This window comes from Microchirus variegatus (genome assembly GCF_963457635.1).
Source record: "Microchirus variegatus genome assembly, chromosome: 3".
Lineage (NCBI taxonomy): Eukaryota > Metazoa > Chordata > Actinopteri > Pleuronectiformes > Soleidae > Microchirus > Microchirus variegatus.
This window is the reverse complement of record NC_139804.1, coordinates 19,861,023-19,875,483: the sequence shown is the minus strand read 5'-3', so window position 1 is coordinate 19,875,483 and position 14,461 is coordinate 19,861,023. Positions and strand designations below refer to the sequence as shown.

Here is a 14,461-nt window from a genome sequence, read left to right as displayed (position 1 = left end):
ACAGTTGGACATTTTTTGGTTGAATTGTACGTTTGTTTGTATTGCTTTTTTTTCTTTTCTTGGATGCAATGAAGGACTGATTTATTTATTTATCATATTTAGCTTTGAGAGAGAGAGGGGGAGGAGGAGAGGACGCCAGGCTTCCTTGTTTGTTTTTTCCTTATTGTTTTTCCCTCTTCTTTTGGACGCTCGAGCCTTTTTTTTACGCATGCAGGGAGAAATCTGTGGTGACACCTGATCGACTGGCTTCTGCCACGCACATTGACCCGGGAGCTCCAGGCAAATCAGGGAGGGAGGAAGCACACACTCGGTCAATGCTCGGTCTGTGTTGTTGATTTTGTTTGTGCGTGTGTGCGTGAGAGTGTGAGCGCGCTTCATCTGCCGGGGTTGTAGCCCAGCCAAAGCCATGGTCCACTGCGCCGGGTGCGAGAGGCCTATCCTGGACCGATTTCTGCTCAACGTGCTGGACAGAGCCTGGCACGTCAAGTGCGTGCAATGCTGCGAGTGCAAGTGCAATTTGACTGAGAAATGCTTCTCACGGGAAGGAAGACTGTACTGCAAGAACGATTTCTTTAGGTAAGGATCAGAGGGAAAGGTGACAGAGAAACTCGGCAACCAGCGTTTGTTTGTGTCCATGTGTTGGTTTAAAACAGGAGTTGATCAACATTAGGTAAACACATTCGCCAATTTAGGATATTGTGTATAGAATAATCAAATTCAAAGAGCAGCATACAATTGGAATACATATGCAAAGGCACATCATGGAAATAGGTGGATACAACTTTAAACAAGAAATTAAATTTTAGAAAAGCTTTTAAACTGGTTGTATTTTCTACAAATCGCAATACAAATAAACTCTAAATAAATAGCAGCACAACGTAGGCGCAAATATGCAAAGGAACATCATGGAAATAGATGGATGAACTAAAAACGTGGCATTGCTTTTAAAATAAATAATAGTAACAACTTTTAAATTCATTGTATTTTCCTGGATCGCTTTTATAAATCCAGACTTCACACAGATATACCAATACACTTAATAATATTTGTATATATTATAGATAATCACAATTATCGGGCTAATGGTTTAAACATTAGCTGCTCTGTGTTTACAGTGAACTCGCAGCCTTTATTTTAATGCCGTTTACTTTTGCTGTAAAATAAATGAATAGTGCGACCGATGCGCGCCTGTAGGCGTGAACGAAACGTGCAGGCGATAAGCCTTGATTAAGAGCGAGTAATTAAAAGCTTGTTAATTTGGATTCTTATGCAAAACAACAACAAAGAGAGAAACAGAAAACAGAGAGAGAGGCAGCAACATTAAACGTGTGTGCACTCGCTCACAGCAGGGAAAAGCAGAAGGAAGGGGGGGGGGTGTTAGGAAATCGAGGAAATCACAGTTTAGGGTGTTTTTCTTCTTCTTCTTTTTAAACAACACGTAGGTAACCACAGTGTTGGTGTGGTGATTAGTGTTTGTGTGTGTGTGTGTGTGTGGAGGGGGCGCACAGGATCAAACCGACGGCCGGAGGAGCCGCTGCGCCCGGTGTGTTTGCACAGTCCGGCTGAGGAGGACGTGATAAGTGGATTTGAATAGTAAACTAGTTGAAAAGATCAAGTCCGCAGACAATGCAATCACAGACAGCGAAGTCAACAAGCGCTGTGTGTATGTCTATGTGTGTGTGTGTGTGTGTGTGTGTGTGTGTGTGTGTGTGTGTGCGTGTGTGTGTGTGCGTGTGTGTGTGTGTGTGTGTCACTCAATACACATTGTTTAACGTTGAAGTCGATGTGTGTGCACGTGTGTGTGTGTTCACGACTGTACTTGATTATACCGAAGCCAAAACACTGAATTATAGCCCACGTCCAGTCATGGAGGACAAAATAGTCTGGAAAATGAAAACAGGGAAATGTAACAGGACAGGGACAGTCACCTCAGCGGGTCTGTACATATCTGCACATTCACCATTTATGAATTATAATTTCATAAATAGTTTTCTCAAAAAAGATAAAGATTGTGCGCAACATCACATTCTATTGTAGAAGTATTCGTAAGTAAATGGTGGTATAAATAAATAAATACAAAATAAAACAAAAAACAAGGTGTCTAAAAGTATTAGTATAATAATAATAACAATAGTAATAATCATTTGGGAACGAACAAAACTCTCCTTAAATTCCTTTCCTTTTAAATTAATCTTTGAAGATTCAAGAGATGTTTTCTTTTGTTTATTTTATTTATATGAGAAGTTGCTCTCTAGACACTTAATTTCATTGTTATACTACATACTAAAAACTGTATATTGAAATATGAAAAAAAAATGAAGTCTATACCTCTTTTAATAAGTTGTCCACACGTTATAGAATACGTTTTTGTCCATGTGACGTCATGCTGCATTTAGTCAAATCAACGTTTTATTACAAAAAAGGGGGGTCATTCCATTCCCACATTTTCTGCCCAAATTCCACACCTATTTTGATGTGAATCCAACTTTTTTTTTATAAATGATTTATAAAGAAAAGATCCCAGTGAATAGAACAATTGCATCAAAACTGACTCCAGTGCATTTTCTCTCCTGCAGGCGGTTTGGTACGAAGTGTGGCGGTTGTTCGCAGGGAATCTCTCCGAGCGACTTGGTGCGAAGAGCCCGCAGCAAAGTGTTTCACCTCAACTGCTTCACCTGCATGATGTGCAATAGACAACTGTCCACCGGCGAGGAGCTCTACATCATAGACGAGAACAAATTTGTCTGCAAAGACGATTATATCAACAACTCCAATGGAAAGGACGCCAACCTCCTCTCAGGTATAAAGACTGGAGGAAGTGTGTGTGTGTGTGTGCGTGTGTGTGTGTTCGTTTGTGCGCGCGCGTGTATGAACACAAAGCGGAATAAATTGTGATGGATGTGATGTGTTCAGCCCCGCAGTGGCTTCATCATTTCCATGACCAGGACTCACTCAGAGAGCACAACCAAAAAAAACAAATGTAAAACAAACAAACACACATTCTGCTCCATTGTGAGTCATAGTTTTTTTTTTCTCAGAATATAAGTATATATAAGTTTGTGTGCATGTGCGTCAAGTCTATAAGATCTTGGGTTTAATAATAATAATAATAATAATCTTAATAATAAAAACTTCTAAATTAATCCAGATATTATTACAGATGGTGCACTCATCATTTCCATTATGTCAAAAAAAGAACAACATTACATTCAAACAAATTAGTTAGTGGCTTAAAATGTTAGTTTTCATGAGCTTGGACAATGGAGTTTGTGATGTGAAATCACTGCAGCGATGTCATTTGTATTCCATCTTTGACTATGTTGGGATATTTGTTTTGTATCCGTCGGACAAAAGCGCATAAACGTGATATTTTTTATATGATTTTAAAATTCAGTGTTCCAGTTTAAATCCAAAAACAAAACGCATTCCTTGTTTTTTTGTTGTTGTTGTTTTTCTGTTTCTTGTAATTTCTTCATCCTAATTAATTCCTCATATTTGTGCAGTAACGGCGTGCAGCGACCCGAGCCTATCACCGGACTCTCAGGACCAGCTCCAGGACGACGTGGTCCTGAAGGAGACGGAGATCGCCGCGCTGTCCGACAAAGAAACGGTGAACAACGAGAACGACGACCAGAACCTCGGCGGCAAAAGACGCGGCCCGCGCACCACCATCAAGGCCAAGCAGCTGGAGACGCTGAAGGCGGCGTTCGCGGCTACGCCGAAACCCACCAGGCACATCAGGGAGCAGCTGGCACAGGAGACCGGCCTCAACATGAGGGTCATCCAGGTAAAGACGGAACACAAGCTTTTGGCAGCCTGGTGGGAGTCTACACGGTTCCACTGGATTAGTATTTAAATCGCTACATCAATTAATTTATCAACAAGGCAGGGGCTGCTAGACATTTTTGGGGCCCATGAAAAAAATGCGCCCAACCCCCCACCACACACACACACACTAAAATCTACACACTTCCATTTATAAATGATAAAACTAAAAGTTTAATTATTCTTAGAATTGTATATATACTGTTGTCTAGCCCTCGGCTATCAATAAGGCAGAATTGGAGGTTTAATTTAAAAAAAAGAAAAAAAAGAAAGAAAAGCAAAGAGTTTCTTTGATTTTATTATTGATATTCCTGATTTCTTTGTAGAATACATTGCAGAATCGCATTATTTGTCTCTTTGGCTTAACATCATTTTAATGCTATGGTTACCTTACTCAAATCATACCAAGACTAAGCCATTGAAAGGTAACAGAGAGGTGTAAAGGTTACATTTATGTTTCTGAAAACATTTAAAAAACAACTTCATATATATTAAACTTTCGTTATTATACTAATAATAATAATAATAATAATTATGATAATAATGATAATAATACCTCCTACCTAAACAAATGAACATTTACAAAATAACTCACATTTATTGGCAAATGAGGGCGTTTATCAGACTGCTGCCAGTCAGGATTTGGCAGTAAATCTTAAGTGTTATGGAAATAAATTCAAAGGACACCCACAGGTTAAGGAAGGTGATCTTGCGCCTCTTTATTTATTTATTCATGTATTTATTTATTTCTTTGCATGAGGTGTCCCGCACCCATTAAAAGGTGTGAGGTTACAGCTTATATCTTCTGGAGAGAGAGAAATAAAAATAATGTCCCTGCCAACTTGTGCCAAGATGCCAGACTGCCATGACCGCGCAGGCCTCATCATCCCATCCGACCCCGAGAGGCTCCACCTCCCCCCATCTTTTCACCACACTCACCCCTCCCCCCCCCCTCTCACCACATCTCTCACCCCCTCTTTAAAGGAGACCTCCTCCTCCTTCTCCTCCAAACGGCGCCGTCACATTGAATTTATTACAGCCAAGGCGATTGGCCTGAGAGATGAGGTTGATTTGGAGACGAGTAATTCATATTTTTTTCTTTCTTTCTCTCCTTTTTAAAAAAAAAGAAAAGAAAAAATATATTGGCGCGTGTGCAAGACGAGGCAAAGTCGCCAACTGGCGGCCGGGCTTCTGGGGAGCGCCGGGTAGTCCTGGCACAGCCCTGGCGCTGCTGCCATCACGTTTTGCGCGCACATTTAGGGCCACGCTGTGAGCAGCGCCGCGGCCAAGTGGAACCGCGCAAATCTGTTCCAAGGGTCCTCAGATTATAGTTTTCTCACACACACCGCTGATTTACAGCAGGGCCGCGGTCAGGTTAAACAAGGGGCAACACAGATAGACACAGCTGACACCAACATCAGTATCATCTCCCGTATTTATTATTATCATCATCATCATCATCATCATTATTATTATTACTATTATTTTCATCATCTCTGTATCTTGGAAAAAGCAGAATGTGCAAAAAGCTTATACATGCGTTTTTAACGTTATTTAAAATAAATAAATACATGTTCATGTATGTTGACAGTCTGTATGTATGCGTGCTTATGCATACATAATATTATGCGTGTGGCGCTGTGAAAGTGCTTCTTTAATGTGTTTTTAGTGAAATGCCATTTAAATCCATTCATCATTTTTATAGGGCAAACTAAGAACAAACAAATATATAACGTCAAAACAGACTCACTCGCAGTAAAAACTAGAATGTTCTTTCTTTTCTTTTATATTAATAACTTAATTTAATAATTTGTCGTGAATTTGAAGAGGGACTGGAGCGCGATAATGTGGATAAGACTGCAGGACAGAATAAGAGTAAAAAAAAAAGGTTTATTTTAACAGATTAATAGCGATAAAGTGACAGCACAGGTAGACTATAATATGTATGAGCACGAGGAAGAGAGAGAAGGGCCTAATTAATGAAATCCGGCCGATAGATTAGGAAATGATAACCTCCAAGAGCCTGCTAATATATTGGTAACAACCCTCCTATTAAGTATTAATTGGAGATTTGAAACCCCCGCTGCTGCAGCCTCCAGTCAGAGTAAATGGAGGGTTAAAAGACCATTAGGGAGGTTAGATGTGACTCGGGCTCCTGTAAAGATAATTGGGCGCGATCGTCTCTCCACCATCACTGCAGAGCTATGCGGGTTAAAAGCTCCGGCTCATCACGCACAAGGGCGGGCTGGTTGTTTGCTCCAGCATGGAGCCTGGCGCCAAAAATAAATATGACACGCAATGACATTATTCCTTGGAATGGGGTGGAATTAACACAGCGATGATTATTTGTATGTGCTATATTAAATATATGTTTTTTTTTAAATTCATATACTGTTTTCCATCTGCCTCCTCTCCATCCCTGCCTCTCCCCACTTCTCCCTCTCTGAACGAAAATGCTATTGACGTGCAATCAAAATGGCGCCAGCAGCCTACACGTTTGCTTGGTGACACGAGGTGACCCATATATATGTGTGTGCTCAGGTTTGGTTCCAGAATCGACGTTCCAAAGAGAGACGCATGAAGCAGCTGAGCGCGCTGGGCGCCAGGAGGCACGCGTTTTTCCGGAGCCCGAGGCGGATGAGGACGCTGGTGGACCGACTGGAGCCCGGGGAGCTCATTCCTAACGGGCCCTTCTCCTACTATGGAGGTACGGTTACAGTTTAGTGGCAGTTTGTTTTGTTTTTACTTATTGATTAAAAAAATTAAAAATAATATATATATAAACATATTCAGGAAAATGTTTGCATTGTTTCCTATCCTTAGAAAAAAATCATTGAACCAATTGTCCAACTTCCTTATTCCATCTATTAGCTATTATTTTTGCACTGTTTCCTTTCTTGCTCTGTTAAAATTATTCAGTACTCCTTCATGTAACCTTTTTATGTCATCAACCACATTAGCCAAGATGTTAAATAAGAATAAGGTTTCAGCGGTCCATCTTTGCAAAAAGCATGTGTTAATTTATTGCCCAAAATGACATAACATCTTTAAAAAACAAATATGAAGCTCATGGTGACTTTGGCAGCACTGGGAATTTAGCCAACAGGCTCTTATTAAAATTAGTCAGAAGTGATACATTATTCTGTTTGGGTCACCTCATCCACTGGCTGAGTGAAGTTTAAATGAAATGACTTCACATGTGAGTGACTTGATACCACACTCATTCCTTCAAGTGCTTTTGGAATCTGTGATAATTTTCAGAGAATTTCATTTGTGTTCAGGCCTTTGTCTTTTTCTGCTGAAGCAAAACGTCTAATAATAATAATAATATTCCGCTGAACTTAAAAAAAAAAAAAAAAAAAAGAAAGACTGGGTTTCAGTAGGTAGAATTGCTGATGAAATGGCCCCCACTTTAATTAATTTTGTGGCCACATTGTTCTCCCCACCCAATTGCAGTTTTGATTTAAGTGTAACGTGCTCTGTGACTAATGTTGCACGGCGAGGGTCTTTGTCCCTCACTAATACAAATCAAGCTATGTATATTAAATGAATTCCTCAACTTCTCTGGAATTATTTCTGCACAGCCTGTGTTCACTGAACTAATGTTGATTTTCTCTCTCTCTCTATTCCTCTTCTTCTTTTGGAGCTACAGATTATCAAAGTGAGTACTACGGCCCAGGAGGGAATTATGACTTCTTTCCTCAGGGGCCTCCGTCGTCGCAGGCCCAGACCCCAGTCGACCTACCCTTCGTGCCCTCCTCAGGCCCCACAGGCACCCCCCTCGGCGGAATGGACCACCCCCTGCCAGGCCACCACCCTTCCAGTGAGGTGCAACGCTTCTCTGATATCATGTCCCACCACCCAGGAGACTCTCCCAGCCCCGAGCCTGGAATCCCGGGGCCCCTGCACAGCATCTCCTCTGAGGTGTTCGGCCCAAATCCACCCTTTACCTCACTGTCGCTGAATGGCAGCGGATACAACAACCACCTGTCCCACCCGCCCTCAGAAATGAACGAGGGCACCGTGTGGTAGCTTTTTCCTAGAGAACAGACTTTTACTGGCGAGATTCCGTTCGAAGTTTGGTGGTGATGAGGGGGCTGGAATCAAGAACAGGGACATGGATATCAACAGGGTTAGGGCAATACCATTGAACATTTTTTTTTGTGCTTTTTTTTCTCCCCTCGGTGTTGTCATATTTATTTATTTATTTATTTATTTTCTCTACAGTATTTGTTGATCTTCTTAGTGGGGAAAGCGTATCTGGCATAAAAACTATGCTTAAAAGCAGTGTCTTCAGTATTGTGTTTGGGTGTTTCAGTTGCTTCTTTTGTCCACCCCCGACACCCAAAACAGGAATTATAAAAAACATTTTAAAAACAAACAAAAAAAGACACATAAACAGCAAGACTGTTGAACTTCCCCGGGCAGGTGGGGCACCCTATCACTATCCCTCCTGATGCTGTCATTGGCCCAGCATAACAACCAAACCCCCCAAACTCTCGACGGTGGGGTAGAAGACGACCCTTACAAATCTCTTACAGTATGTTCTGAACACAAAAACCATCACTAGCTACTGTCAAAGACTTCAATAGCTTTATAGAGCAAGAAGAAAGGGGCTGAGGATTGGTTGTGTGCTGACCTGGCACTGTAGGATGGCTGAGCAGCATTCAGACTATGTTAGAGGCACCAGAAATGTCCCTTGTATTTATTCAGACGCTCCTCAGACCTTCTCGCCTCTCAAGGCTCTGCCATATTGACCCTCAACCTTTTTGAAAGTATGTTTCTGAAGGCCGGAGGAAATGACTTTTTCTCGCGTGTGGACTATTTCTTTCCTTCTTTTTTTTCCCGCTTTTCTCGATTTCATAATTTCCACCAAATCTGAAGAAGGTCGCCTTCAAAAGGCAAACAGTAAAACCCTCTATGGATTGCAAACCCTTTATTTAAAATGGAAGTGAACTTGAAATGTTGAAATGAAGTCTACCTTCTAAAAATTCTGATTCTAAAATATGGGACTTACAACAGTCAACTGTTTACGTAAACCTATTTAATTCAGGAGTCCAGACGTCTCGAAAAACCATGTTTTAGAACCTCTTGATCCACATAAAAATGTTCCAAGCAACCAACCAAACTTTTGTATTGATTTCATTTATATTGTATGGAGATAAAAAAACACATTTGCTGGGGTTGTGGTTCACTGTGCTAGTTTGTACAAGATGTTGTTTACAAAAAAGGTTCAGAAAAAGAATAAAAAACATAAGTAAAGTAGACATTTGCCAAATAAAAAAAAGAATAGCACAAACACTGTTAAAGTGCTTTGCACCATTATCTGCAGAATGTGTTGAGACAAAATGTAAGTGTTAAAAGGAGTAATTGACTTCTTAATTTTTTAGTCTGCTGATGATACGTTCATAAAATTGTTAATATAACATACTTAGACAGGTTTTATTTTTGTGTCTTCAAAGGAGAAAAATCCAAACTATTAAGAATTGATGGTCAAATATGCAGCTAAGTAGCTGCTACATCTCTTTGAATATCAAGCCCTCACGATATGTCTTTTAATGTTCCAATAAACCGAAGCTTATGTGACCTCCAGTGCATATTAGACCATTCACTGTATAAATACAACATGTTGACAAAATGTGTTTCTAATAAAACTAGAAAATATGCTTATGAATTTTTTAGCACATTTTCTTTTACAGTGTATTACGTTACCTGTGTCATGCATCACAGGCCCCTCTGTGAGAAACTTATCAGGCCTAGTGTCACTCCTGTCAGAATGGTGACTTTTTGTCTACACATCTAATTTTCCTTTCACATGGAGTGTGAAATAATTGGGCTGTTGCAGACGTGGTGACAGGTAAACATTTGTTAATTCTGATTAATGGTAGTGGAGAGGTTTGAGTGAAAACTGAAACAGCATGTTGGTGGAAAGTGATGAACAAGTACACTGTAAGGGGAAAAAAGGTTTTTGTGATGTCAGTCTTCAACTGTCAATGCAATTGTAGTTTCTTGGATCATATATCCTTCAGAACTGCAGAACAAAAATGTCTACACAGGTGCATTTCAACATGAAAATCAAGCTTGTGGTCCTTTCGGCGTAGATGAGGCTGATGATAACCATTTCTCGGTCATGAATGTAGTTAGGTTTAGACACAAAAAGCGTGTGGTTATGGTGATGAAGATATTTATTTACAGTAAACTAAGAGGAGATACAAAGCATCAAATTGGATTAAACTGATCTGTGGTCTGCTGCTTGGTCACACTGGCTCACTATTTTACACACATCACTGGTCCCTTGCTCCTGTGTGAGAACTTTGCCTCAATCGTCACATCAAACTGTTCCATACAAAGCAACATTTCCCATGGTTTGCAGAAAAGAACAATGTTTTTCTAAAATACCAGGGATTCTTGTATTTCTTCTACAGTATTGCTCAAAATACACAATTCATAGACAAATACAAAAATGGTCAAAGCATTTTAGTGCAGTGACTGACACAAGGGGGAGTGAATTCACAACTTAAGCAGACGGCACTTTTTCGCCTCACCCCCTCAGATTCTTCCAATCACTTGCCCTGAGCTCGTCAACTAATCATAACCAGTTAGCTGTGCAACTGTGAAGGACAATGGTGAAATTGCCGTGACCATGGCTATGCTGCTTGTTATGCTTTTATTAGCCCGCTCCTACATTATTTTCATTCCTTGCAGCTTACTGTTCTTGCAGTGCAGCCTGACGGCTATGAGGGACTTCTCCTGACTTGTTTCGACGAACATAGGCGTAATAATAATCAAGAAGGCCAAACGTGGCGTGATCTTTTGCAGGAAGCGAGAAAATTATTCATACTTGTAGGGAAATGAGTCAGGCAGTGGGATTGTGGCATGAATCTGAAGGAAGCTTTATCTTCCTAACCCTTTGCGTGCAGTTAGGACTGTATGGCATCCCAGTTTTCTCTCCTTGCCTTCAGACTTTAATCCACCATGAATTAATCATGGTCTTGAGCGTTAACCAAGCTTGGGGAGGAGGGGCTGGAGGGTCTGTACAAGGATATAGGTCTCTGTTGAGCCCTTGGGCTTATCCCCCCCACCCCCCCATGGTAACACCATGCTGCAGCGACTGACCGCCCTGGGGGCCACAGCTCTTTAAATTCAAATCTCCTATTGATCGCTCATCAGCTGTTGGTGCAAACTGACCTTGTAGTCTAACACTGGCAAAATAAAACAAGCTTTAACAGCATTCAATGGGTTTTAAATGACATTTTAAATCTCTGAGTCAGGATGTTTGAATAGCCCATACCCACTGGGACCCAAAATGTAAAAGTGTACAGTATGTGTATGTGTTTGTGATGAGAGGAGGTGATGGGGGGGATAAATGCTTAGAGGAAGGAACGGAGGGAGTACAAAATGGTTTACTTTAGGGTACAACAGGGGCCAAAACATTGAACCAATAGGAAGATCAGGCCCAGCAGGCGAACACGGAGATACTTGCATTCAAACTGAGAAGGGATTTTTTTAGAGCCCCTCTCCATATGAGAAGCATTTGGCTGCTAGCTTTAAATGCAGAGAGGCTCAGCTGGAAGTGTACCCTCTCCTCCAAGCAAACGTAGCATAAGCACACAAACACATGGCAGCGCGCTCCTTGTTGTTTCCCCTCAAACAAACGACACATGCTGGTGAAAGCCAATTGCTTGGCCAGGAATGAGGAGATGCTGTTAATCAATGGGGCGGGTTAGTTGATCGCTGAGCCACGTTTCCCTGGCTCAATACTCAGCGAGAGGGTGATACAGAGATAAGAAGACGCCTGATAAGCTGACCACTGCCAACCAGCTGTTTGTTGTACCACCTCGCTGCTCTGGACACTTCCTCATCATTCTATCAATGACAGAAGAGGTACAATTTATTTAAATACCAATACTGTTCTAAGATATATTACTTATTATCTCCACAATTTCTGAGAATGTTGGTTATGACTGACAAAAAGGGAACTTATTAGATTGTGGTGGTGATCTGGATACAAATCCAGATTTTAACATTGACCGATTCTAACAGTTGGTAACCTTGCAACATAGGTTAGTGTATTGACACTGTGGTAAACTTAACAACTTTGGCAGGGGTTTGCCATAGGAGATTGGATCGCTAGAATAGGATTTTATGGAGTTTTTTAGGTTGGTTTATATGCATTCCAATGCTGGAAAAGTGACTTTTCCAATGACTGGTTGTATATCTGTTGCTTAGCAGAACAGCAAATAAGATCATCATCCTCTCTGCCTGTGATTGGTCGGTTTCTCCTGTCATGGGTCAAATTTCCCTGAGGCTGGAAACAGAGCCTAGATGAGGTCCAGAAGTCCAGTTATTTTTCAGATCATTTCATTTACATTATGCAGCAATAGTAATAATTCAACAAATTAACCCAATGTCTAAGCAAAGATTCTGTCTATTCTGCATTAAACATGGCTCTTTTCAAAGTAAAAGGGAAAAATGTACAAATAAATAGATAACTCCTTTTTAGCAAATTAATAAAATGTGTCATGATCAACTGTTGCCACCATGACTGACCAGACAGGGTGGCACCTAACATAACCCTCAGCAAAATAAAGGAAACAATGAAGCAGAAAGAGAGAAGGGAAGAGGGGAAAGAAGATGGAAGATTCCATGGAAATGGAAGGAACCATAAAATAAATCTTCTGATGCAGACAAGCATACATGGAAGAAAAGTGATTTTGGCACAAATAGACTTTGGCTCACAATCTGTCTGTCTCCAAACACCTGACACAGCAGGAAATTAAACAAATGAAGTAATGTGAGATGTGTTCCCGTGGCTCGAAAGGAGAGATTTTACGTTGGCTACAGTTTATACAGAATTAATTGTTGCTGAAAGTGATTCTGCAGTTTTAAAAACCATCAAATCATGAGATGATGCACAACACAACACAGCGAATATGTAAAGGATGTTTGTTGGTAATCTCTTTGTCATGCGGCAGCTGGAAATTAACAATGAATAAATAATTTAAGTAAAAATCTTCACATATTGAGTAAATAAACATTGAGCACTAAAACCAATGTGAAATCACAGTCACATGTCTCTTTGACCTGATCTTCATCTGGTGGTTTCAAAGTTATGTCATGTCAATTATTATCTATAACCCACATCCTTCTGTGTTGGGTTGATAGCTCAGGGTAAAACAATTCCTGATGAGTTATTGCAGTATCTTGGCATCACAGTCGCTCAGATGTTTAAGTCAGGAAGTACAATGCTTTTAGTTTTAATTACAGTGAAGTCATGTGGCTCCAGTAAGCAGTGCTGCTATGGAGCCAGTACTAATTTCAGTAAATGATGTGGACCTATAGAGGCAGAGCCTTAGAGAAAAAAATTGACAAAATGAAACAAGCACTGCATGTGGGTGGACTTGATAATTAAGTATACAACCACAGCAGAGAGATAGGTCAGACTGAATACCAATTGACCGAATGCCTGACTGTTTTGTACTAGCATTGTACTTGGACAGTAATAGTTGTGTTTTTTTTTTTTGTTTGTTTGTTTTTTTGCTTTCCTTTAAAGGGACACTGTGTAGTATTTATGGGTTTATATAACCCAAAATCCACTCTTTTATACATATTATGTGCTCCTGCATTGTCTAGTCGTTGTATAATAGCTTTTATTTCATTTTCGTAGTGTTTCAAAAAGTCATGTAAAATAACATGGTCGCGGGCCGCAGTTGCATTGCCACTGTTAGCAGCGAGACGCCATGTTTCTACCGGAGCCTGTAAGGACAAACGCGAGAGAACAAATCAAGTGTCTCTTTACTTGTAGCTGAAGTCCCGCCTCCACTCTCTCCGCTTCGTCTGCTACGGCCGCGGTAGCTCGCCCTCTCCCTCACCTCACGAACCTCATCTGCTGACACGGAGAAAGACAACAAGGACGACATTTGACCGGCTGCGGACACTGTAGCGCTCAGGGAAGGGAGGGGGTGAGCAGAGGAGCAGTTCTTTGTTATAAATTTCAGCCTCTCCTCTAGATGGCACTATAAACTACTTACTTCACCTTTAAATCTGTGTTTTTATGTGTTAACCATATGGTTACATAGTGTTTAAGACTTAATTTAAATAGGGAATTTAATTCCATTTGCAGCATTGTTGTAATTTCATTAATTGCTTTATTGCGTATAAGCAACATATACATTTCGCCAGACCATAGAGCCAACAAAACAATCGTTTTCAGTACAGCTACTGGACAGGCGAACTTTCCTAGTGTACCCCGCCTGTCGCCCTATGTCAGCTGAGATCGGCACAGCACACCCTGCGACCCTCCTGTGGAGGATAAAGCAGTAGAAAATGGATGGGTTACTTTAAGATTTCTTTCCCATTTTCAGGTTATTCAAACTAGCTTTTTGGAAATTCTTCTGATGACAATAGTCAGGTATTGGTGGTCATGGTAAAGACAATCAAATCAAATTCTACTTGCTTTATTAAAAGGTTGGGCTGACTGAGTGCATAATTATTTGTACGTATGCGATGCAATACCTCTCCAGATCAGTAGGTGGCAGTAGTCTCTTTTCACCGTATAAAGACCATGGACAACATTTTAATAACATTGTTCTAAAATCCGTTTGCTTGGATTTATCACTTCCTCAGCTGATAGACA

At 40.7% G+C, this 14,461-nt stretch overlaps 1 protein-coding gene across 1 annotated transcript; it reads left to right on the top strand.

Annotated features, from left to right (window-relative positions):
* Positions 1-406: 406 nt before the first annotated feature.
* On the top strand, positions 407-7,857 carry lhx1a (LIM homeobox 1a; the record flags this gene model as incomplete). The annotated part of the gene is made up of 5 exons (XM_083887326.1): positions 407-576; positions 2,577-2,800; positions 3,504-3,787; positions 6,367-6,532; positions 7,478-7,857. The coding sequence occupies 5 exons, from the start codon at positions 407-409 to the stop codon at positions 7,855-7,857; spliced, it is 1,224 nt and encodes a 407-aa protein (XP_083743452.1).
* Between the last annotated feature and the right edge of the window lie 6,604 nt (positions 7,858-14,461).